General features: G+C 47.9%; 1 protein-coding gene across 1 annotated transcript in view; it reads left to right on the forward strand.

The window, feature by feature from the left end:
• Positions 1-25468, forward strand: part of LOC124717013 (esterase FE4-like) — a 205052-nt gene extending 179584 nt beyond the window's left edge. The window contains exons 8-10 of the mRNA XM_047243655.1: positions 2675-2840; positions 4483-4615; positions 25120-25468. Coding sequence (XP_047099611.1) covers positions 2675-2840; positions 4483-4615; positions 25120-25279 — 459 coding nt within the window. The 3' untranslated portion in view covers positions 25280-25468. The remainder of the gene's footprint in view (positions 1-2674; positions 2841-4482; positions 4616-25119) is intronic.
• The last annotated feature ends 295 nt before the right edge of the window (positions 25469-25763 follow it).

The raw sequence follows: 25763 nt of genomic DNA on the forward strand, positions 1-25763 counted from the left end.
CCGCGGTCACAGGCGTGCACCCTGACCTCGGTTTTCAGTCGGTGTTTCCCGAGGCCCCGCGCAGCCAATGCTGGGGTGCGGACCGGGGACTGCCACCGACAACAGTCTCCGCCCCGGTCTCGTCCGCTACGCCTGCGGCCAGACCCCTCCCCCGCCGTCGACGCTCGCCACGTCATTATTCAACGACGGTGCGGCGATTTGGGGGGGAGGAGTGTTATATCCTAGCCAGTAATGCCACCCGAGCCCGCTGCCAAAAAGGTTGGCAGCATAAAAGTCCGGACGCCGTCCGCATAAGCAGCGCCAGCGAGACAGGAAATCGCCGCAAGTCTGCGCGCGCCACCGCTGGCTTCTGGTTTCTTAAGCGCTGGAGTCGCGAGCGCTAGGACAGTTCTGTATTCGCCGCTCAGTTGTATACTCGCCACCGAATTGTGTACTTGCTAGTCAGTTGTGTGTTCATCGCAGCAGAGTTGTTGTTTGTCGTCAGCCGACGCTGACCTAGCCGCTCCGACTCGAACTAGACAGATTTCTGTAGACACGGAGTTCACTACTGTGTTTCTGTATCTTCGTTAATAAAGATAATACCGACTTTTATTTAATCAGAGTGTTTGGGTTTTCATCTTTCTGTTCACTGTTCCAGCGGACCGGTCGGCCCGCTATTAAAAGTGTGGCGGTGACTTCGTAAGCCGTTTCTACAGCGAATTGCTTGTCGCTACGAACGCCGCCACAAAACACACGATACAACAGAGCCACCTTAAGGGCAAGCAAAGTAAACAAAACTTGTATTTTTGTTTTCCTTTATTGAATTTCGATTCCCCCCGAAGGGGGCGGGCTGGCAGCAGTTTGGTATGCCGCTCTTCAGCCTACACACTTTGTTTGAATAAGATGAAGAGAATAAGTAATAAAAACAGGCGATAAGATCGGAGACTTAAATAGTAACACGGATAAAAATTGTGGAGCTTAAAACAGAGAAGAAAGGGGTGACGGTGCTACTAAAATACATACGAAGCAGACAGGTAAAATAATAGACAGGCAATTTAAAAAAACAGGGCGACAGTCTGGTTTCTGTTCTCAAAAGACATAAAAGGCACACCCAGCGACAGCATGGTTTCTGTTCGCAACAACACTGAACATTCACTGGAACACTGTACTAAAAGTTAGCAAATGTGACATACCACAGCCGAGAGCAGGTGGGGGAAAGTGGACAGATGATGGAAAAGTAAAAAAGGGGGGAAGGAGAGGAAAAACGAAGGGGGGAGGGGGGAAGGAGCCGATGGAGGATGAGGACCCATAAGATGGGTGGGGGGGTGCCGGGCAGACGCGACAGGGAGTGGGGAAGGCAGAGGAGGGGGATACAAAAGGACTTGGGGGGGAGAAGGGAGGTAGGGAGAGGTTAGGTGGGGAGAAACACAGGATGGAAGAAGGGAAGAGGGAGCCCAGGGAATGGACGGAGGAAAGGAGGGGGGGAGGATCAGAGTTGAGAGGAGGGATAGATGGAGGGAGAGAGGGCATCATCTGGGAGGGGGAGTTGATGGAAGCCACCTTGAGAAAGGAGATGTAGGGTGTAGAGATGGAGGGTAGGGGGCACACAACAATGAAGGTGTGGCAGGGGACAGGGATGGGAGAGGAGAGGAGCAACCAGGGCGTGAGGGGGATCAAGGCGGCGGGAGGTGTAGAGTATGCGGATATGTTCGAGGAACAGGAGCAGATGGGGGAAAGGAATGAGGTCATAGAGGATCCGTGTGGGGGCAAAACTTGTATCGTGACTTCCTACTAGTAAGGCTCATCATCCTTGTTTCCTTGCTGGAAATAAAGAATGTACATATAAATAAACAGGAAGGTATGTGTAAACTTGTACTCATGTTGGCTGTAAATAAGTTTGAAAACAGTAATGATAGACAAAGCAGTAGCAATTTTATTTTCATATCTTCTTAAGCTGGTTTCTCCCAGGTTCCCTACCTCAAATTCTTCAGTGGAGCATTCTTTATGTGCTGTTACATTTTTATACGCTCTTACGGAAACATTCTGGGTATGGGCTTCAGCTGGAAGCCAATATGGCGGCCGCCGACTCCTTACTGAAGAGAGATGGCGCTCATGTGACGTAGGCGACGTTCTTCCATCTCAATGGTCAACGTTTAAACGAACGTTCAGAGTATCAGTCCTGCTAGATATTGCTCTGGGCGTTCGGAAAGACTCGCCAACGTGCCTTTCCGACGCTATGAAGGCACCGTCGACGTTCAACGTTCGAATGCTAGTTCCGTGAGCCGACGGCTGAAAACCCACCGACTAACCGCTGGCCATTCGCTTCTCGCCGTGACTATGCAGCCGCACAGACATACACTTCCTAATATCGATTCACAGTTTCCTTCACTTTGCAATCGAACACAAGGCCGTTACAATATTAGCGAAAATTGCAGACGGGTGAGACGGTGGACATATCGTTAAGGTTTGATGAAGAAAGTAATGAATCTACAGCTTATCCCTCGGGAACCCCTAATAATACATACAAACCAGGAATAGTAAAAGCTGTGCGAAACGCCGTTATAGAGGAGTCCAGTTTGTTTTGGCAGCTAAACTGTTGACATGGTGCCCCTATCTCGCGCAACAGTTCTGTGTGCCTATTGTTACTATATATTAATATTTTTTGATTGTATCTTTACCTTTCTTTTCGTTTCAGCTTCTGGGCGATTTGATGTTCACCTACCACGCTGTTCGTGCGGCCAAACTTCACAGCCTGAAGTCCGAGGCTCCCGCCTACTTCTTTGTCTGCCATCACATAAGTGAACAAGTTCTTCAGGGGCCGATGGGAGAGTTCTTGAAAAATATGCAGAAGAAATACGATGGTACTGTTTTTTATGTACTAATTCTAGAAGTGATTTTTTTCTGCACACAAAACCTCTTTCATTTTGATGTTACTACGTATAAGTGGTATTCATTACATATTTTTTTCTGAAATGCAAAATTAGTATTAGAACACTGACATAATGATGGGAGTGGAAATCACAGACTATAATAACATATCACCTACGCATTTAATTCGTTACGCTGTGTGAAGCTCATTAGAGCCCATTCTTCTATTAGTTATGTCTCCCTTGAGGGAGACTGAATTATTACCTGAACCGGATATTTACTAACTTATAAACGAAATCTGATACACTAGATGAAAGTCCATGTGACAATGAGAAATGAAATTGACATTTACTTATTTAAGTCCAAATTATATTGAAAAAGAAACGTACAGAATAAAAAGAAATAAAGAATTTGAAATGTATAGGCCTACCGACATATATTCGGATACGCATGTTAAAAAAATGAATGCAACCAGATCAAGTAGACAGGTTGAGGAACTCTGTAAAACGCGCAGTAAACTGTACTTTTAATCAGTAAATTGGATCGTTGCCGTAAAGAAAGACCTGACTGAAGCAAAAGTAACACAAGTTGATATTCCACATGAAAAAATTGTTACATAGAAAATTCACTACCTGGCAGTTGCCTGGCAGAAAAAAAATTGAAAAACTCGGCCAAATGATTTGTGGAATAATTTTTCAAAATAAAATAAATTAGACGAACATTTGTCGCACATCATTAGCTGTGGTTGATTTCGAGCGTCATTCAAAGGTGTATCAAACGTTTCTGTAACCTCTTTCATGTTTTACTTTTAGACAGATCGTTTCACAAAACATTTGGCCAATATCATTTCAATACAAGTTGATATGCCACAAAAAAAATGTTACATAGAAAATTCACTACCTGGCAGTTGGCCGGCATAAAAAAAATTTAAAAACTCGGCCAAATGTTTTGTGGAATAATTTTTCAAAATAAAATAAATTAGAGGAACATATGTCGCAATCACTAGCTGTAGTTGATTTCAAGCGTCATTCAAAGGTGTTTCAAACGTTTCTCTAACCTCTTTTATGCTTTACTTTTAAGCAGATCGTTTCACAAAACGTTTGGCCAATATAATTTCAATTCTTTTTTTTAATTTTTCTGAATTTACTACTTGACTCGAAGGAAACAACTTTAATTGTTAAATACCGCACCAATGTAACTTTCTGTGCACAAAATATCTAGGCCTCGGAAAAATTAAACTGACACCTCATTTGCGTGCCTAGTGTCTGCTGTTCCCGGAACATCCTAAATTTAGTACCTCATTCGAAGGAAGCATTTCTGACAGTTCAATATCCGCAAAATAGCTAGGTCCTGAGTGGCAAGAACTCCATTGAGTGATATTTAAGAAGTTTTGTTTCCGCTCCGCTCAAACATTTGTCCAATAACCAAAAGCCGGAGATGACCGAACACCTGTGCCTGACTAGCGGAATAGATGGCATTCTGAAAGAGTGAAAGTTGTAGGGGGCGCAAAGGAAAGCTTAAGAAAAACCGGGAAATGACGCTTGTTGTGCATCACGGGGTCCAGCAGGGCCCAGGAGTGTACAATAACAAAGAAGGAAAGCCGCTGAATGCCTGATGTTGTTCTCGTTTTTTCAGGCGCTGTGCACGGAGCGGGCTTCGGCTACACCGTCTTTGTGGAAACTTTTGGTGACGCTCCGCAGCCAGGATCATTCGAAGGCAAACTGACTGACCAGCTGTCGCGCCTCTGGACCAGCTTCGCGAAAACAGGGTGCGTACCGGAAGCAGCGGGAAATGCACGGGGCGACGAGGCTATGGGTGTTCTGGTTGTGTACGAAGTACCACTGGGCTGTGCCCGTCTGACTTCGGAATGCCCTAGGGCAGGGCTTCCCAACCTCTTCAGCTGGCGGACCCCTTCTTCACTCGAAAATCCATGGCGGTCCCCTAGTCAGTCAAGAGTACAGTAACTTCAAATTTCAGAGCGAAACCCATGGGAACTGAAAGCTTCTTAATGCAGGTGCCATGTTCCCAAAACCCCTCCCCCCCCCCCCCCCCCCAAGTATCAATAGTCTTTGGTTTAGAGATGAATGAAAACAACTTGAAATTAACGATCCAATTTGAATTGCCACTGTATCCTGACACTTACTAGTGGATTTACTGCCTTTGTTCAACACACTATAGCCTGATTAAAATTACTTGGTAATTGAAATTTCACACAATGGAGCTTTCTTCCTCCAAGAGCAATCATCGTCACGTCCAAACTCTTCGCTGTTGACAAGCTGTTGCTTATGGTCTGTTCACTTCCACTATTTGGCACTGTTGTGTAAGGAACATGCATATTTCGTGACAGTCGTGTGTGTGTGTGCGTGTGTGTGTGTGTGTGTGTGTGTGTGTGTGCGTGTGTGTGTGGTTTTTCGTCAAATCCGAAGAAAGATGTACAAATGTATGCAAAGTCTTCCTTTGGTCGTCCTCCCTCCTCATTATTTCAACTGGAAACTTCCCTTGTTGTGAAGGCGATGAAAAAACTGCAGCCTTCTTCAATGATACTGACTTCAGCCACTGATCCATGTTAGAAGTCATAAACTGGTCAAAAATCGACTAATGAAACAGGTAGTGCACTGACAAGGCAAGTTTAACATTTAATGATGCCTGGGGCCGCCTACGTGCCAGCGAGCGCTGTGATTGGTCTACAAAGCTCGCTCCGCGCATGCGTAAAAGGTTTCGGCACATCTAGCGCCGTGAGCCGGCTCACAAACTACCCCCGTATTGTTGCTAAACAGGCGATCAGAGAAGCCGCATTCACCGGCACTAAACTGTGTATGCGTTCTCACTTAAGAACCGCAAAGGCTGCTTGGGATACGACCTGAAGTAAAAGTACGCATGTTTTTCACACGAAAAAAAAAAATAGTGATGAATTTGATTTTCACATTTTTATTCAATAATTTTACTCATTATTTTACATGATTTGGTGAAAGGTGGCCGCGGACCCCCTAGAAAGAGCCGGCGGACCACAGGCTGGGAAACCCTGCCCTAGGGGCTTACGTGAAGCTGAGGGATTGGGACTGTGTGCGTGTTTTCTGTGTGTAATCTTGAGTTTGGTGCTTTATGCATGTGTAATTGGCTTCTAAAGAGGTTAATTTTGGGCGTTTGTGGGAAGCTTCTGGTGATTCGTTTCCAAAGTTTAGTATGAGAAAGTGGGGCGAAGTTTATGTTGTTTCGTAAAAGTATGTGGATTTTTCTTGAATAAGTGTCTACATGGTGGATTGGCCTAGGAAGTCTCTTATGCGTGTGTTGGGGACCTATCTGATAGCACCTGAGATGACACGGAAAACTTTGTTCTGAAGACGTTGCAGTCGGGATAGTGCTTCGTCTGACGCCTTAGACCATACCTCCGAGCTGTTACGCCGTCGTCAAGGTAGCTCCTGCGGGCCGGCAACACATCTAACACGACACAGGACCGAGGTTGCCTGTGCTCAAAGGGGTAATCAATGGTAAACATTGGCTGTTTTGGAAACAGACATTCCGCGTACTACTTCCTGCAGAGGGAGATCGAGATGGCCTGCAGCAAGTATTACTACACCAACATCTGATTGGCTGGCCAATACTATTTAAAGGCTAGAACCAGCACCGGACGTCCATTCGAGGGTTGGATTCCCTCTCTTCTTCATCGAAGAGTTTCACTGCCTGGGCTACTCTCAGGGTGCGCCTTCGACGTGGAAGATCCCTGCCGTGTCGTCTGTTTGCCGCCGCCGCCGCCGCCGCCGCCGCCGCCGCCGCCTGCCGGTGCTCGCCGCCGCCGCCGCCGCCGCCGCCATCCGGTGCCGCCTGGTCGCCACCATCGCCGCCGTCCTGACCCTGGTCTACGGCCGTCTTCGTCTTCATCCGTCTTCGTCTTTGTCTGTCCCCGGTTTCTGTCCTCTCCTCTTCGTTCTGTTCGTTCTTGTTTCTCTCTCCCGTCATGTCCGCCCCCACCACCACTGTCACTACTACCACCACCGCCATTGTCTATACCTCCCCTTCCGCCGCCTCCACCACTATAACTTGGTGTGCCCAGTCCCACCTCCCTCCTTCCATTCCACCTCTCCTCACTCTCCCTTCACCCTCTATCTTTGTCGCCCCCTCTCCCGCTTCTTCCTCCCGCTCCTCTCGTTCTGATCCCTTCCCCCCCACTCCCCCAGCCTGTCACTGCAGCTCCAGCTCGGGTGGTGGCCCGTCGGGCCACTGCCCACGCCCAGCTCTCCCCGTCACCTTCGCCATCACCGCCGCCACTGCCACCGTCATCGTCATCGTCGCCTTCACCGTCACCGTCACCATCTCCGGCGCCGACTCCGGCCCCGGGACCTGCCCCTCCCCGCCACATTCCCGTTGTTCCCATCCCCCACACCTCCTCCACCGCCGTCAAGCGCCCCGGTGGCACCCCTGCTTCCTCTGCTTCCAAAAAGGCTGCGCCTCGTCCTTCCCCCACCCATGATGCCATGGAAGTCTCCCCGCCTGTCCCTGCCCCCTCATCCTCCTCCTCTCCCCCTTCCTCCTACCGCTACCTCCTCTCCCGTCCTGATCCCTCTCTCCTTGAAGCCCGGAACCTCATCCTCTTCCTTCGCCAGCATTGTCCTGGTGCCCCCATCTCCCTCCTCACTCCTCGCCGAGATTCTGTTCTCATCTCCTCCCCCAGCCCAACCCTCCATACTGACATCCTCTCCCGCCTCCCCATCACCCGTTTTGGTCCCAACGCCTCCCTTACCCCTGCTCCTTCTCCATCTCCTACCCGCCAACCCCAACCCCCACGTCGCCCGCCGACCCTCACCGCCGTGATCACGCGGCTCAGTCCGTCGATCACGGAGGAGGAGGTGTTGGCGGAGCTCCAGGCCCATCCCACGCTGGAGGTGCGGGCGGTCCGCCGCATTTTCAACTCGGCCGGCCCCACCCGCCTTATGCGGGTTTTCTCTGAGGACGCCCCTTCCATTGACCGTCTCCTGAAGGAGGGTGCCCTCCTCTTCCACCAGCGGTACAAGGTCGACCCTTCCCGTTCCCCTCCTCAATCCCTGCGCTGCCAGAGGTGTCTGCGCTATAATGCGCACCCCACAGCTGAGTGCCGCGAGGCCCCCACCTGCCCGCATTGTCGGCAGGCGCACTTCCTCCGGCAGTGCCCTAACCTCCAATCCCCTCCCTCCTGTAATACCTGCAATCTCCCTCATCCCACCTACTCCCAAAAGTGTAAAGCCCGACACCCTCCAACCACTCCTGAACTCACCGTACCTGTCCGTCCTCTGGACGCCCCCACCCCTCCTGGCAATTCCCTTCGTCCCCCACCCACCGCTGAGGACATCATCAGGTTCCTCACCATCGTCCTCCAGAATGTTCATCCCTTTCAGCGCCCTCACACCCTCCAGCAGATCTCCCTTGCTGCCCGTTCCATCTTCCAACTCAAGATGTACGCCACCTACTCCAACAACCAGGCCCATTTCACCTTCTCCCGTCTTGACACCCTCGTTTAAATCCCAGTCATGGCGCGACAGCAACGTATCCTTTTCAACAACATACGCTCCCTTCCCGCCAACAAAAACCTGTTCCTGCACACCCTTGCCACCCACCGCGTGGATGCCTTCCTCCTCAATGAAACCTTCCTGCAACCCCAACACACAGTCCACACTTCGCCCTACCTCCTCCACCGCTCCGATAATCCCCTCCCGATTGCGTGTGGCGGAGTTGCCATTGGTCACCACCGCCAGATCCCCGTTCGGCTCCAACCTCTCCTTCCCGACCCCACCGAACACCTGATCCTTAGTCTCTTCTTCCCCGGCCTTACCGTTACCTGCGCCACCATCTATGTCCGCCCCAACGCTCCTATTCCCTTCGACTTCCTCTCCCACGTCGATCGTACCTTTTCCTCCTACGTGATCGCCGCCGACCTCAACATCCATAGTCGTTCTGCTGCTCAGTTACGGCGATGGCATCGGTTCCTCTCCACCCTTCAAGGTGACCTCGTCCCCATCCCCCGGCATACCCGTCCTGAATCCAACTCCACTCCTGATGTTATCCTCTCCTCCCCCAACCTCCTTGGCCGCATCACGGTGGATGTCCTGGAGCCTATTGGTAGCGACCATCTCCCTGTCCTCCTCACCGTTTCAGACGGTCGTCGCCCTCGCCCCGACCCTCGTACTGACCCTCCCCCTAAGTATGTCCACGACTATTCCCGAGCCGACTGGAATGCCTACCGGGATACCCTTTCCACCCAGGTCGATAGCCACCCTCTCACCTACCACCACCCTGACGATGTCACCCATGCCGCCTCCTTTCTCCAGCGGACCTTGTCTGAGGTCATGGAGGCCCACGTTCCTACTGTCGCCATCCACCCCCACCGTCCTACCTTACCCCCACAGGCCGTTCTCCTCCTCCGTGAATCCCGTCGTCTCTACCGTGCCTTCCTCCGCACGTGTGACCCGGACACACTACGACGCCACCGGCAACTCCAGCGACACGTTCGTAATTTGCTCGCGGCTAAGAAACGCCGGGACTGGCGACAGACATGCACCCGTTTAAATGCAACCCTACCAATCAACTCGTCCAAGTTCTGGTCGGCCTTCCGTCGCCTTACCGGAACTAAACCCTCCCCCTATTATCCTCTTCTCCATGATGATCACCCTTTCCCTGACTCCCTTAGTAAGGCCAATCACTTTGCCTCCTACCTCTCCGATGTATTTTCCGTCCCCGATGATCCCCAGTTCGATTACTCCCTCTTCCCAGATATCCGCGATCGAACTGACACCTCTTCCCCTCCCCTCGCTCCTGGCTTCCAGTACTTGGACAACATTACACACACGGAACTCAATGCCCCTATCACTACACAGGATCTCATTGATACACTCCGCACAAAACGCAACACCGCTCCCGGTCACGATCGTGCCACCTACCGTCACCTTCGTGAAGCTCCTGTCTCTTTCCTCTCCACCCTGGCCAGGCTCTACAATGTAGTCCTGTCCACCGGTTACTACCCCGACCTGTGGAAAACCTCCCGTATCCTCATGTTCCTTAAACCTGGCAAACCACCGTCCGCCGTCTCCTCCTACCGTCCCATCAGCCTTACCTCGGTCTTCAGCAAGGTCCTAGAATCTATCCTCACCCGCCGCATCCACCAGCATCTCCGCCAGCACCGCCTCCTTCCCGTCACCCAGTGTGGCTTTCGGCCATCCTTCTCTTCCGACGATCTTCTCCTTCACCTCACTCATCTCCTTTCCGAACAGCTTAATTCCCGTCGCTCCGCCATCTTCCTCTCACTTGACCTCGAACGCGCTTATGACCGCGTCTGGCATTCCGGTCTCCTCTTCAAGCTCCAAACCTTTGCCCTTCCCATTAACTATGTCCGTCTGATCGGCTCCTTTCTCTCCCGCCGTCCTTCCTATGTCACCATCCATAACACCGATTCCTACACCTTTTTCCCCTCCGCCGGTGTGCCCCAAGGCTCCGTCCTCTCCCCCCTTCTGTACCTTTTGTACACGGCGGACATGCCGCCGCCGTCGCCCCCCGTCCACCTCCTCCCGTTTGCCGATGACACCGCCTTCCTCGCCCTTGCCCCCACCCTGCAACGCTCCCAACGCCTTCTCCAATCCCATCTTGACCGGTTCACCGCTTGGTGCAACCAGTGGTTGCTCAAAGTCAATCCCTCCAAAACCCAGGTGATCATTGTATGCAAAACCACCCCTTCCTTCCGCCTCCTTGATTTCTATCTCACCGTCTATGGCCGTCCTATCGCCCTCACTCCCACCCTTAAGTACCTTGGCGTCACCCTCGACCATCGCCTCTCCTGGACTCCCCATCTCCGGACAATCCAAGCCAAGGCACGTTCCCGGCTCCGTCTCCTCAAGCTCCTTTCCGGCCGCACGTGGGGTCTGGACCCCTCCACAATCCTCCACACCTATAAATCCCTCATCCGCCCTATCCTTTGTTACGCCCATCCAGCCTGGATCTCCGCCCCCCCCTACCTTCTATAAATCCCTCCAAATCCTTGAACACCATGCTCTCCGCCTTGCCTATCGCATCCGTCTCCCCTCCCCCACGCGGATCCTGTATGATCTCATCCCCTTCCCCCACCTCCTCCTTTTCCTTGAAAGGATACGTATCCTGTACACCTCACGTACACTTGATCCTCCTCACCCGCTCGTTTCCCCGCTCCTCTCCCACCCCCGCCCGCTGCCGCGCCTGTATTCGCACGTCCCACCTGGTCTCCATCTCTCCACCCTCCATACCCTCTCCCAAGGTGGCTTCCGCCAGCTCCCTCTCCCTGATGATGTCCTCGTCCCCTCCATCTACCCCTCCTATCAACTTTGACCCTGCCCCACCCCCCACTTCCCATGTCCTTTCCTTTCGGCACCCTCCCTCCCTTCTCTTCTCTTCCCTTCTTTTTCCATCTCCCTGTCCCCTCCCTTCCCACTCTTCCCCCGGGCTTCCTCTCCCCCTTCCTCCCTCCCCCCTATCTCCCCTGCCCGTGGCATCTCTGCTCTCCCCTCTCGCTCTCCCACTCCTCTTCCTCCTCCTCCTCTCTTGGCAGGTCCCCGGACTCGCACACGTATAGTGAACATTCGCGCGCCGGAGATCGTCGCCTTTTGTGCTTCGTGTGTGTGACGTCGTATAGTGTTTTTGGTGTCCGCCGTCCCACTCCTACGTTCACTTGTGCCGTCGGACTCACCAGTGTTTTGTGCGCCGTGCCAACGTGTTTTCAGTGTTGTTATCGTCACATGTGAACGACTCCGTGTTTTTTTATGTCTCTGTGACCTCTCTCTTTTGCCCGTCGCTTTGTTCATTGTCATTCACCATGTTTTATACTCTTGTAAAACGCTATGGCTGAAGAGCGGCGTAGTGTGCCGCTGCCAGCCTACCTGAATTGTACAGGTTTTAAAAATAACAATAAAGTAAAAAAAAAAAAACACCGGACGTCAATTCACGCCGAATACCGGCCTCAAGGACGTCTCCACTGAAGACTGCGTCTTCGCCATCGGAATAGGACTTGGAATTAAGTGTATGTGTGTTTCCACGGACTCTTGTGGGAGAATTAGCAGTTATCTTTTGTTGCCTCTAGTAGGAAATTATTACTGGCTTTGTGATTGTCACTTTTCGTTGTTATTCAGTCATTTCCATGTAGACGCACGTTGTGTTGTAAAAACTTTCAAATTGTCAGTTACAAGTGGCGACGAGGATGGGATCCACTTGTGTTGTAACTGAAAATTCGGAAGTTTTTACAACACAACTTTTATTTACGTGAGCCTACATGGAAATGACTGAATAACAACGAAAAGTCACAATCACAAAGCCAGTAAGAATTTCCTACTAGAGACAACAAAAGATAATTTCTAAGTTTCCCACAAGAGTCCGTGGAAACACACATACATTTAATTCCAAGTCCTATTCCGATGGCGAAGACGTAGTCTTCAGTGGAGACGTCCTTGAGGCCGGTATTCAGCGTGAACTGGTCCGGTGCTGGTTCTAGCCTTTAAATAGTATTGGCCAGCCAATCAGATGTTGGTGTAGTAATACTTGCTGCAGGCCATCTCCATCTCCCTCTGCAGGAAGTACACTACTGGCCATTAAAATTTCTACACGAAGAAAAAATGGAGATGATAAACGGGTATTCATTGGACAAATATATTATATTAGAACTGACATGTGATTACATTTTCACGCAATTTGGGTGAATAGTTGCTGAGAAGTCAGTACCCAGAACAACCACCTCTGCCCGTAATAACGGCCTTGATACGCTTGGGCATTGAACAAACAGAGCTTGGATGGCGTGTACAGGTACAGCTGCCCATGCAACTTCAACACGATACCACAGATCATCAAGAGTAGTGACTGGCGTATTCTTACAAGCCAGTTGATCGGCCACCATTGACCAGACGTTTTCAGTTGGTGAGAGATCTGGAGAATATGCTGGCCTGGGAAGCAGACGAACATTTTCTGTATCCAGAAAGGCCTGTACAGGACCTGCAACATACGGACGTGCATTATCCTGCTGAAATGTAGGGTTTTGCAAGGATCGAATGAAGCGTAGAGCCACGGGTCGTAACACATCTGAAATGTAACGTCCACTGTTCAAAGTGCCGTCAATGCGAACAAGAGGTGACAGAGACGTGTAACCAATGGCATCCCATACCATCACATCGGGTGATACGCCAGTATGGCGATGACGAATCCACGCTTCCAATGTGCGTTCACTGCGATGTCGCCAAACACGGATGCGACCATCATGATGCTGTAAACAGAACCTGGATTCATCCGAAAAAATGACGTTTTGTCATTCGTGCACCCAGGTTCGTCGTTGAGTACACCATCACAGGTGCTCCTATCTCTGATGCAGCGTCAAGGGTAGCCGCAGCCGAGGTCTCCGAGCTGATAGTCCATGCTGTTGCAAACGTCGTCGAACTGTTCGTGCCCTTGGTTGTTGTCTTGCAAACGCCCCTATCTGTTGACTCAGGGATCGTGACGTGGCTGCACGATCCGATACAGCCATGCGGATAAGATGCCTGTCATCTCGACTGCTAGTGACACGAGGTGGTTGTTATCCAGCACGGCGTTCCGTATTACCCTTCTGAACCCACCGATTCCATATTCTGTCATTCGATCTCTACCAACGCGAGCAGCAATGTCGCTATACGATAAACCGCAATCGCGATAGGCTACAATCCGACCTTTATCAAAGTCGGAAACGTGATGATATTCATTTCTCCTCCTTACACAAGGCATCACAACAAAGTTTCACCTGACAACGCCGGTAAACTGCTGTTTATGTATGAGAAATCGGTTGGAAACTTTCCTCATGTCAGCAAGTTCTAGGTGTCGCCACCGGCGCCAGCCTTGTGTGAATGCTCTGAAAAACTTATAATTTGCATATCACAGAATCATCTTCCTGCCGGCTGAATGTCGCGTCTGTAGCACGTCATATTAGTGGTGTAGCAATTTTAATGGCCAGTAGTGTAGTACGCGGAATGTCTGTTTCCAACACAGCCGATGTTTACCATCGCTTACGCTTTTGGGCATAGGCAACCTCGGTCCTGTGTCGTGTTAAATGTGTTGCCGCCCCGCAGGGGCTACCTTGGCGACGGTGTAACACGAGCTATACAGGATGACTGGAAGTATGAGCTGGCACAGCCATCCAGTGCACGGGGCAGGAAACGTGGAACTGGTCCTTGAGGTATGAAAGCTTCTGACAGGTCTTATGTGACTCATTCTGCCCACCATGGCTTACTCTGCTGTGTTATTATCTACATCTCAATGTAACACTAACGCCCTACAAATAATAGTATATTCCGGGCTATTATGCCGTGTTCTAAGGGACTTCGCTTCAATATCCGACGTTTCGTCCCCATCTGCGAAGGACAATTTCAAGGGGAACGCTACTGCGAGCCAGGGTGTGAATCGGACATTCGACAAATCTACGATCTCCCTTGAAAATGCCTTCCGCAGATGGGGACGAAACGTCGAGTATTGAAGCGAAGTCCCTTAAAACACGGCATAATAGCCCGGAATATTTTGCTAATTGTGACAATTCCGGCCGTGGAAGTTTACATTTTACACTAATGTCTTAAGTCTTCAATTATTTGTTGCAAATAGGGGTTTGCTACTTGGGAAGAACAATCAGAGATGAGAACAAAAGTGTAATGGATTTTAAAAATGAGATTCACAATAATGTTTACCAGGAGCATTTGGTTCAAATGGCTCTGAGCACTTAACATCTGAGGTCATCAGTCCCCTAGGACTTAGAACTACTTAAACCTAACTAACCTAAGTACATCACACAAATCCATGCCCGAGGCAGCATTCGAACCTGCGACCGTAGCGGTCGTGCGGTTTCAGACTGAAGCGCCTAGAACCGCTCGGCCACATCGGCCGGCGGAGCATTTGGAACTATAGTTGTGGAGAGTGGATTCTGGGGGGGACAAGAAAAGAAACAAATCAGAAGCAATATAGATGTGGAGATGGAGAAGAGCAGAAAAACGTCCTCGACTGAAACAAAATCTAATGAATAAATATCAAAATCAGTTAAACAGAAAAGACATTGATTAGGTAACATGATACAACGAGGAGGCCTACATTATTTGTAGGTCTAATTCGGCATAAGTGCTTCATACAGAAGAGACTTGACAGGAAAAACTCGGGTGCAAAATCAAGAGACATACCAGAACATCCATATTACAATGTTCTGTATCGGTGGAGCGAACTGCAGCAACTGCATCAAAACGGAATTTTAAGTTCTGTTCCTATAATTGCATACAATAATAATAAATTAAAGATACTATGCCTTTCTGAAAGAGCACTATTTTTTGTTTAATGCCCAAACATTTTTCATCAGCCTTATGGCGTCTTCAACAGGTTCATTTTTTTTCTTTTATTGTTTATGAGATATACGCTTACAATATTAAAATAGTTTCTTTTTAGTAGCCTTCTGGGTTATTCATTTTCATTTTCATTTTAGAGTAGCACATGTACCCTGTGTCCTCTATTATTTGTTGAATGTATTCAAATCTTACTCTCCGCTGCATGTTTTGCCCTCTAAGTTCCCTCTCGTACCATACAGGTCTTGGCTTGTCACAACAGATGTCTTAACATCCTGTCCTTTCTTCTTGTCAGTGTTTTCTTCGCCGATTCTGTGGCAAACCTTCTTATTCCTCATCTTATCAGTCCACCTAATTTTCAACATTCTTCTGTATTACCATACCTCAAACGCTTAGATTCCCTTCTGTCATGGTTTTCCCATTGTCCATGATTCACTACCTTACAATGTTGTGCACCAGAAATATATTCTCATTTTTTCCTGAAATTAATGCCTGTCTTTGGTACCAGTAGACTTCCGTTGGCCAGGAATGGCCCATTTCGCTTCTGTTAGTCCACATTGTAATTCCTCCTTGCTTCGTTCATAATGGGTAATTTTTCTTCCAAGGTTGTTGAGTTCCTTCTTATCGTCTACTTCGTGACCATGAGTTTTGCTTCTACGGTTTTCGCCACTTTGGCCTTTTTCTAGTATGCTCTCAATCCATATTCTGTACTCATTAGACTGTTGATTCCATCCAACACATCCTGCAGTTCTTCTTCACACTCACTAACGATGGCTACGTCATCAGAAAATCTTATCATTAATATCGTTTCACCATCAATGTTAATACCGCTCTTGAACCTTCCTTTTATTTCCGCCACTGCTTTTTCAATGTACACTAGGCATCAAGACTACATCTCTTACACTCTTTTTAAACAGAGCACTTCTTTCTTGGTTTTCCAGTCTTGTTTCTCTTCGTTCTTGTAGATGTTTTACATTACCCGTCTTTCCCTATAGCTTACCCCTATTTTTCTCAGAATTTCGAACAGATGGCATAATAGGTCGACGAATGCTACGAGCGTTTCTTGGGTTTTCTTCAGCCTTGCTTCCAATATCAAGTGCAATGCGAGAACTGCCTCTCTGGTGCCCCTGTCGCTACTAAAACCAAACTGATCGTCATCTAGGAGATCCTCAGTTTTCTTTTCGACTCATCTACATATTATTCGTGTCACCAGTTTGGACGAATGAGCTGTTAAACTGATTGTGCGACAGTTTTCGCACTTACCTGCCCTTGCTACCTTCGGAATTGTGTGGATGATACTTTGCGAAAGTCCGATGGTACGTCGCCAGCCACAGAGACTTTACATACCAACTTGAATAGACGTTCGGTTGCCACTTGCCACATTTTTTTACAAATTCCGATGGGATGTTATCTACCCCTTTCGCCTTACTTGATCTCAGGTCTTCCGGAACTCTCTTCAGTTCTGACTCTAATCGAGGATCACCTACATCATCGACATTCGTCCCAATTTCCTCTTCGATCACGTCATCAGACAAGTATACGTCATCTTTTCTTACTATACCGCCTCCTCTTATGATCCTTGAACAGAATATTCGCTATTAGCATCTGAAATTTATTGTAGAACTCCTGTTAATCTTCTCATGTCTCATTCCTGCTGCCAAGCCCATATTCCCCGCAAACCTTTCTTCTGTCACTTACGTATGTCAGCTATATGTAAGCATCAAATTTTCTTGTTGTCTAGATTAAATACGTACTGCACCTTTTGTTTACATTTTGTGTGCCCTGTTACCGCCAACACAAAGCAGGTTCAAGTCCATATTACTGTCATGTGCAGCAGACACATTTTAGGGCAACGCCTGAATTGAAAATTTTGTTTAGAATATAACCACTAAACTGTGTATTCCTGTTAAAATAGTGGCACAAGCTCCATTCGGAAGCTTATCATTGATGTAGTTGACCTGTCCTGAGTTGTACGTGGCTATTTTTTGCCTGCTAAATGCGTTGTTTTCATTATTTTTATGTTCGAACTATCGTAAGCATCTGCAAACTTTAGTGAGGTTTTGATCTGGAAAAAAGGGCCAAATGAAATCAGCAATCAAAAAATATTATCCGAAACTCTAGGCAAAATATCAGATAACACACAATAAACTCTGACAGATTCTAAATAAACATCTGAGCAAATTCAAATTTCTCAGTCCCCAATCGAAAACAAAACAGCGAAAGAAACGACTGTCAAGAGCGTACCTGAAATGTAGATGTGAAGTGAAAAATACTTGTAGGCACAGTTGAGGGATCGCCGCCCACTCGTCGTTTATTGGGTGCCTGAAGGGTGCCACGTTCTCGGAATGCTAGACAGTCTAACAATACCACCACTTGTAAGGAAGGTTAGAAATCAAATTAATAATGTTGCTCAGGCAGCATATGTTCGCTTTATAGGGCAACAACAAATTTATTGACTGTGGATGATATCGTCAGAATGGAAATAATGAAGTCACTGTAAAAAAGTCATTAATTTCCCACGTAGATTTCGTCGAAGTTGTTATGGCTCATCTTGTTGATTCTAGGGTGATTCCACTTTGACTGCTAGAAGGTCCAGATCTGTATTTTAGCAATATTTGAAGACCTAACAAATGCGTTTTTCAGGAAATTCTTAATGATCAAACAATGCCAGATCAGAACAATGGTATGGTAGAAATAATTTTTGACTTGGTGTTCACGATCCACATTTTTATTAAACTTCTTGTAAGTTCACATATACTTCTTCTTAATTGTCACATCATCGAGAAAACAGTTTTGTATAAAAAAAATGGTTCAAATGGCTCTGAGCACTATGCGACTTAGCTTCTGAGGGCATCAGTCGCCTAGAACTTAGAACTAATTAAACCTAACTAACCTAAGGACATCACACACATCCATGCCCGAGGCAGGATTCGAACCTGCGACCGTAGCGGTCGTTCGGCTACAGACTGCAGCGCCTAGAACAGCACAGCCACTCCGGCCGGCTTTGTGTCAATCTTCACATATTTAATTTCCACTTTAACCAAACACAAGACTTGACTGTTCTATTACAAAGCGAAATAACAACTTAATTTCTGCAAAGTGAAACAAAGACTGCTCTGTGCGCATTCGCGCCAAAACAGTTACAAATAAGTCAAAGATTATGACAGTCTCACAGAAATGATTACACACAAGAACCATATCACTGTAATATATCGAAACATCGGAGTACCTATACATTAATAAAACGAAATGTTAATATTGTCACAAAAATATGTCTGTTACTTCGCAGAAAAGTAGTACGATATTACTGGTATCGAGAACTGGGGTTGGAGTGCCGTAATGGTCACATAAATAAAGAACCATTACAACAGCAATTCAAGGAAATAACATTAATAATTTCATTACAACAAAGAAGTTTGACAATAATTAACTTTGAATTCACAACGGTGTCGCAAGTGATGCGCGACATGCAGACAGTCAATGTCTTTTGCTATATACTATGTTCCATGTAAGCAATTGTTATGGATCACACGTCACTGCTGTCGTAGAGCTCTCCCAGTACTGTGCTAACACTGTCTGTCTGAGGCTGCTAGGAACGGCGCTTATATTCTCTTCGGCTAGAAGCCGCTCCTGTTATGGTGTGGTCCTTGTCAGTGGGCTATTGGCTGATGTCTCACCACCTCCTTTGCTCTTGCGATCTCCGTCTTCGTGCCGGCGCTTGTCGAGACGCCGGAAAAATCCTACCCCCGCCCCCCCCCCTCCCCCCCAAAGCGACTGGCCGTCGTCGCATAGGGAGTGCGACCACGGCGGGGGAGGCAAGATTGTGGACGCATCGAAGGGCCGGACACTGTGGCTGCAGAGGACGTCAAGCTTCCGGCCATACCCCGCCATCCGGCCTGCGCTCTGACGGAAAAGTCCCCCAGAAAACTACCGGAAGGGTACAGTGTGTTAACTGTAAGACGGCAGAGTTGTGATGGGAGTGCGGGGAGAGGAGGAAGCAAGCATTGGCTGGCAGGGGGGGGGGGGGGGGGGGGGGGAGAGGAGCCGTTGGGGCAAGGGGGGGGGGGGTGACAAGGCACGCCTACGCCTACCAGTTGCAGTGCTGGCACTACAAATTGCGCGTCATGCTTACACGAAAGCAGACGAAAGGCTTGGAAGTAAAACTCGCTTTAAATGTTGTTCGCAAACGAAACTGAAACCGTCATGTACTATGCGCTCACAAACCATTCATCCGATTGCAAAGTACTGTAATATGAATGTGCTTCGAAATAATACAGTAACCAGTGGTGTTTCCATACAAAGCAATACGGTAGCAAGGAAAAATGAAATATAAGGTAATTCGGACGAAATAGGGGGCTCCAAAATATCTGAAATGGAAACTCACCTTTTCTTGCCAGGCGTTTGTGGTGATACGCCACGAAGATTTTTGGAAAACTGTTTGAATCTTCCAATGCTACACATGCTTTGTCCTGTGTATGTAGCAGCTCTCACTGAAGATTTGTAAATGGGGTGAAGCAATTTTTTCTGCTCCCTTTCCCTTTCGCAGCGTTCAATCACACGCAATATAATTTTGCGAGCATCGCTACGTAATACTGGTTCCCTTCTAACCGTAGGCCTGCCGGTAGGGGTTGTTGGCGACTCCCGAGATGGGCCAGCAACTGCCTCTTCACTCATTTTGATAATGTTCACCACAACTGCACAATAAAAACACGCAGAACAGTACAGCGCTAAACAATAACGAAGCAGACGACAATGGCTACCTTGTACAACAGTCAGCTACGTAATGTTGGCAGCAGTCGAAACTGTGTGCCTACCGAAGCCTCCAGACGTTTACCGACTTCTACCGATTCAGGACCAGGGAGAGGTCTGCCATCTAAATGTTTACACACTGTACGCGTCCACCTCCTGCTGCCATGGACCAGACGAAGAAGGCGCCGACTGCTGCGGTGTGGGCGGGTCCAGCACCATCGGTAGGACGAGAGGAGGCGAAGGCTCCGTCTCCGTGGGGTCGTCCCGCAGTGTCGTGATGACACCCTCTGGCGGCTGCTGCTGCCGCGCTGTCCTCTAGACCCGTGAATCTGGGGGAAGAGACACTGAAAGATCACCGTGTACATGACAGAGGCGAAGCTGATTTTGATGGCGGCGCTGCGAGCCATCTGGACCTGAAAGAAGATACATGCAAGAGCAGAGTAGACGGACAATCTCGCCTCGCGCCCCTAACAATCCTGTAAAAGACAATATGACGCGGCGCGAAGCGATACTTGCGGCCTTCCTTCGGCGCCGGATGCTGAGGAGGGTGGAGCGGGTGGAACTGTGCCCGATGGCGGCGGCCGTGAAGAAGTTCCACCGGCGATGGTCCGTCTCGCGGGTGCGAACGATATGAGGCGAGAAACATCTGCAAGGGTTGATCCCTGGTGTGTGCGGAACGACATTGGGCCATTGCTGCTTCAATATTCTGACAAAACGTTCCGCTTCGCCGTTTGACTTTCTACATCTACATTTATACTCCGCAAGCCACCCAACGGTGTGTGGCGGAGGGCACTTTACGTGTTCGTTTGTGTGGCCATTTTGTCCGTAGATTCTGTACAATTCCTGAGGGTATTGTTGTTCCGTCGTAACAGCTATAAGAAGATGCGTGTTTTTCTCACCAAACGCGTTTCGCTTTGTTGAAGTAAAGCATCATCAAAGGTCTGCAATTACAGAAATTCACAACTGAATTTTTTTTAAGATTGAAAAAAGTTGGTTTTTGCTTACGGTAATGTTTCCTTTCTTTTTCGTCAACGTCATGAAGTGCCGTTAGCTAGCACGTCTTTGGCTTCTTTCTTCAGACACTATTACTTGTAGTCTAATTTGTAAGCTTCTAAGTGTGCACCGTGTTCTGTACCGTTGCGAACGTTACCACTTATGTATATATATATATATATATATATATATATATATATATATATATGTAAGTTGGCAACGCTACAAAACACAATACGCACTTAGAAGTATACAAATAAACAGTGAACAATGGTACGAGATAGTGTGGTGTGCAAAACTTAAAAAAAAAAAAAAAAAAACAACGACTTGTTAACTGCAATATGACGCTGGTCGTTAACAGACAATTACAGGTCAAGAATTTCAGTTGATCTAAGAAGTAATTACAATTACCAAAAGCACAAATAGCTTATCGCCTAATGATAATAGCCTACAACGATGAAGCCATTTCAAGTAATTAAATTTTAAAAAACATATTTCATTAAGTGATATCATGCTTCACCCATGAAGACCGGCTTACGAGATCACAGACCAATATTAAGTGAATAAAATGTCACTATTCAAATAACTTTAATGACATTTAATGTGTTGAGAACAAGTGTCTGGCGCAGTTGTTAGATCGGTTACTGCTGCTACAGTAGCAGGCTATCATGGCTGGATCGCGGTGTTACAGTCGGCGCACGAGCGACGAGGGACAGCATCTCCGAGGTAAACATAACGTGGGGATTCTCCCATACGACCATTTCACGAGTGTACCGTGAATATCAGGAATCCGGTAAAACATCTAATCCCCGCCATCGCTGTGGCCGAAAAAGATCGTGCAAGAACGGGGAACGATTACTGGAAAGAATTGTTCAACGTAAGAGAAGTGCAACCCTTCCACAAATTTCTACAGATTTCAGTGCTGGGCTATCAACAAGTGCCAGAGTGTGAACCATTCAACGAAACATCATCGATACGGGCCTAGTCGTGTGTACCCTTGATGACTGTGCGATACAAAGCTTTACGCCTCACCCTGCCTGGGCCCGTCAGCACGGACGTGGACTGTTGGTGACTGGAAACATGTTCCCTGGTCGGACGAATCTCGTTTCGAGTTGTATCGAGCGGACAGAGGTGTAGGGGTATGGAGACAACTTCATGAATCCATGGACCCTGCATGTGCACAGGGAACTATTTTAGCTGGTGGAGACTCTCTAATGGTGTGGATCGTGTGCAGTTGGAGTGAAATGGGATCCCTGATAAGTCTAGGTACGACTTTAATAGGTGACACGTACGTAAGCGTCATATCTGATCACCTGCAACCATTCATGCCCATTGTGCATTCCGGTGGACTTGGGCAATTCCAGCTGGACTATGCGACACTCCACACGTCCAGAATTTCGGCGGAGTAGCTCTAGGAACACTCTTCTGAGCTTACACACTTCCGCTGGCTACCAAAGTCCTCAGACATGAACTCTATTGGGCATATCTGGGATGCCTTGGGACGTGCTGTTCAGAAGAGATCTCCACTCCCTCATACTCTTTGCTGTAGGAGTCATGATGTCAGTTCTCTCCAGCACTACTTAAGACATTAGTCGAGTCCGTGCCACGTCGTGTTGTGGCACTTCTATATGCTCGCGAAGCCCCTACACGATATTAGGGAGGTTTATCAGTTTGTTTGGCTCTTCAGTGTATAAAGGTGCCATTTCCACAGATGCGTGAAGAATTAACATTACCAAAAATAATCTGAAAGACTCAAGCTCAGCTAACGTATACAATGAGGCCCATTCCTTGGTTCGCTGTAGACTTCCATAAGCTAGGTATTTAATGTCTAATCTCTCATGTAATAACCCCACATGATCACGATTAAATACAGTTCTTAAACACTACTGGCTATTAAAATTGCTACACCACGGAGATGACGTGCTACAGACGCTAAATTTAACCGACAGGAAGACGATGCTGTGATATGCAAATGATTACCTTTTCAGAGTATTCACACAAGGTTGGCGCCGGTGGCGACACCTACAACGTGCTGACATGAGGAAAGTTTACAAACCGATTTCTCATACACAGACAGCAATTCACCGGCGTTGCCTGGTGAAATGTTGTTGTGATGCTTCGTGTAAGGAGGAGCAATGCTTACCATCACGTTTCCAACTTTGATAAAGGTCAGATTGTAGCCTATCGCGATTGCGGTTTATCCAATCTCGACATTGCTGATCGCGTTGGTCGAGATCCAATCACTGTTAGCAGAATGTGGAATCGGTGAGTTCAGGAGCGTAATACAGAACGCCGTGCTGGATCCCAACGGCCTCGTATCACTAGCAGTCGAGATGACAGGCATCTTATCCGCATGGCTGTAACGGATCGTGCACCCACGTCTCGATCCCTGAGTCAACAGATGAGGACGTTTGCAAGACGACAACTATCTGCACCAACAGTTCGACGACGTTTGCAGCAGCATGGATTATCAGCTCGGAGACCGTGGCTGCAGTTACACTTGATGCTGCATCACAGACAGGAGCGCCTGCGATGGTGTACTCAACGACGAACCTGGGTGCACAAATGGCAAAACGTAATTTTTTCGGATGAATCCAGGTTCTCTTTACAGCATCATGATGGTCGCATCCGTGTTTGGCGACATCGCGGTGAACATTGGAAGCGTGGATTCGACATCGCCATACTGGCGTATCACCTGGCGTGATGGTATGGGGTGCCATTGGTTACACGTCTCGGTCACCTCTTGTCCGCATTGACGGTACTTTGAACAGTGGACGTTACTTTTCAGATGTGTTACAACCCGTGGCTCTACCCTTCATTTGATCCCTGTGGAACGCTACATTTCAGTAGGATAATGCACGACCGCATGTTGCAGGTCATGTACGGGCCTTTCTGGATACAGAAAATGTTTGACTGCTGCCCTGGCCAGCACATTCTCCAGATCTCTCACCAATTGAAAACGTCTAGTCAATGATGGCCGAGCAATTGGCTCTTCACAATACGCCGGTCACTACTCTTGTTGAACTGTGGTATCGTGTTGAAGCTGCATGAGCAGCTGTACCTGTACACGCCATCCAAGCTCTGTTTGACAAAATGCCCAGGGGTATCAAGGCCGTTATTACGGCCAGAGGTGGTTGTTCTGGGTACTGATTTCTCAGGATCTGTCCACACAAATTGCGTGAAAATGTAAACACATGTCAGTTCTAGTATAATATATTTGTCCAAGACAGAGAGGGACAAAAAAATGTAAACAGGGTGTTCAAATGGTTCAAATGGCTCTAAGCACGATGGGACTTAACATCTGAGGTCATCAGTCCCCTAAGAACTGCTTAAACCGAACTAACCCAAGGACAGCACACACATCCATGCCTGAGGCAGGATTCGAACCTGCGACCGTATCAGAAGCGCGGTTCCGGACTGAAGCGCCTAGAACCGCTCGGTTACAGCGGCGGGCTAAACAAGGTGTTGCTTTTACTGTCTGATGATGACGATGATTGTCTGTGAAGCCATAAAGCCAGTGATCCTATCTGTTCTTTGTTACCTTTCTTTATCTTTTCCTTTCTCTATGAGCCACATCACTTTCTTTCCCCTTATTTTAATTTTCTACGTGTTATCACATTTCTCTTTCTCTGCCCCTTCCACCTCTTTTCCTCACATCCACTGCTGCAAGCACTCATAGTTTAAACCTACCTTTCCATAATTTATATTTACCAAGCGAGATGGTGCAGTGGTTACCACACTGGACTCGCAATTGGGAGGATTACGGTTGAAACCTGCATCCGGCCATCCTGGTTTAGCTTTTCCGTGATTTTCCTAAATCGTTTCAGGCAAATCGCTGGGATGGTTCCTTTGAAAGGGCACAGCCGATTTCGTTCCCCATCCTTACCTAATTCGATGGGACCGATGACCTCGCCGTTTGCTCCCCCCCCCCCCCCCCCCCTCCCCCAAAATCAACCCAACAACCAACTTATATTTATTGTTGAACTTATCATAAAAGAATGTAAACTGTGTGTTTTTTCTGCATTGTAGTTATTTCTAAATGTTGTATCATATGTAATTTACAATATGCCTATTCTACTGAATGTAATGTACAATTTGCAGAATGCGTGGTAGGATGAAAGAGATTACCAGATAACCTTAATCTGAGTTAAATAAATAAGGAAACCAATATTTCGTCGCTTGTGAGGAACCTTTCATTCTGTGTGTGCAGCCGGCTAGCAGACCCTGAGGTGGAGGTGTCATGGCCGCCTTTCACAGAGAAGGACGAGTCTTACCTGCACATCACCAGCGACGGGCTGTGCATAGCCAAGCGGCCATTTGAGGAACAGGTGGCCTTCTGGGAGAAACTCTACAACCAGTATGGCGGCTAGCAGCCAGCAGCAGTGCAGAACCAAGCTGTATCAGTGGAGGCCGCCGAAATGTAATCGGGAGAGACAGTGGCCAGTCTATCGCATAAAAACATCAAATATGATATACACAAGGGATGTCTAAAACATTGTGCCTGTACAATGAAAATACATGAAATAAATCGTAACAGGATACTACCTATAACACCATAAGGAGAATACTAACGCTTTAATATTAGCAAATCCACCCTACAAATGCTACCTCTTCTACAGGAATTTTGAAGACCGTGACTAATGGGAAGGAGTGGGGCTTTATTACGCATCCTGGGTAAACTAAATGTTGGTGTCATGAGGAGTAATTATAGATGGAATCTACGGTCTGTAGCAAAAAGTATGTGGTTGTTGAGACTGGTTTGATGCAGCTCTCCATGGTACTCTATCCTGTGCAAGTTTCATCATCTCCCAGTACCTACTACAACCTACATCCTTCAGAATCTGTTTAGTGTAT

The sequence above is a fragment of the Schistocerca piceifrons genome, chromosome 9, assembly GCF_021461385.2.
Source record: "Schistocerca piceifrons isolate TAMUIC-IGC-003096 chromosome 9, iqSchPice1.1, whole genome shotgun sequence".
Taxonomy (NCBI): Eukaryota; Metazoa; Arthropoda; class Insecta; order Orthoptera; family Acrididae; genus Schistocerca; species Schistocerca piceifrons.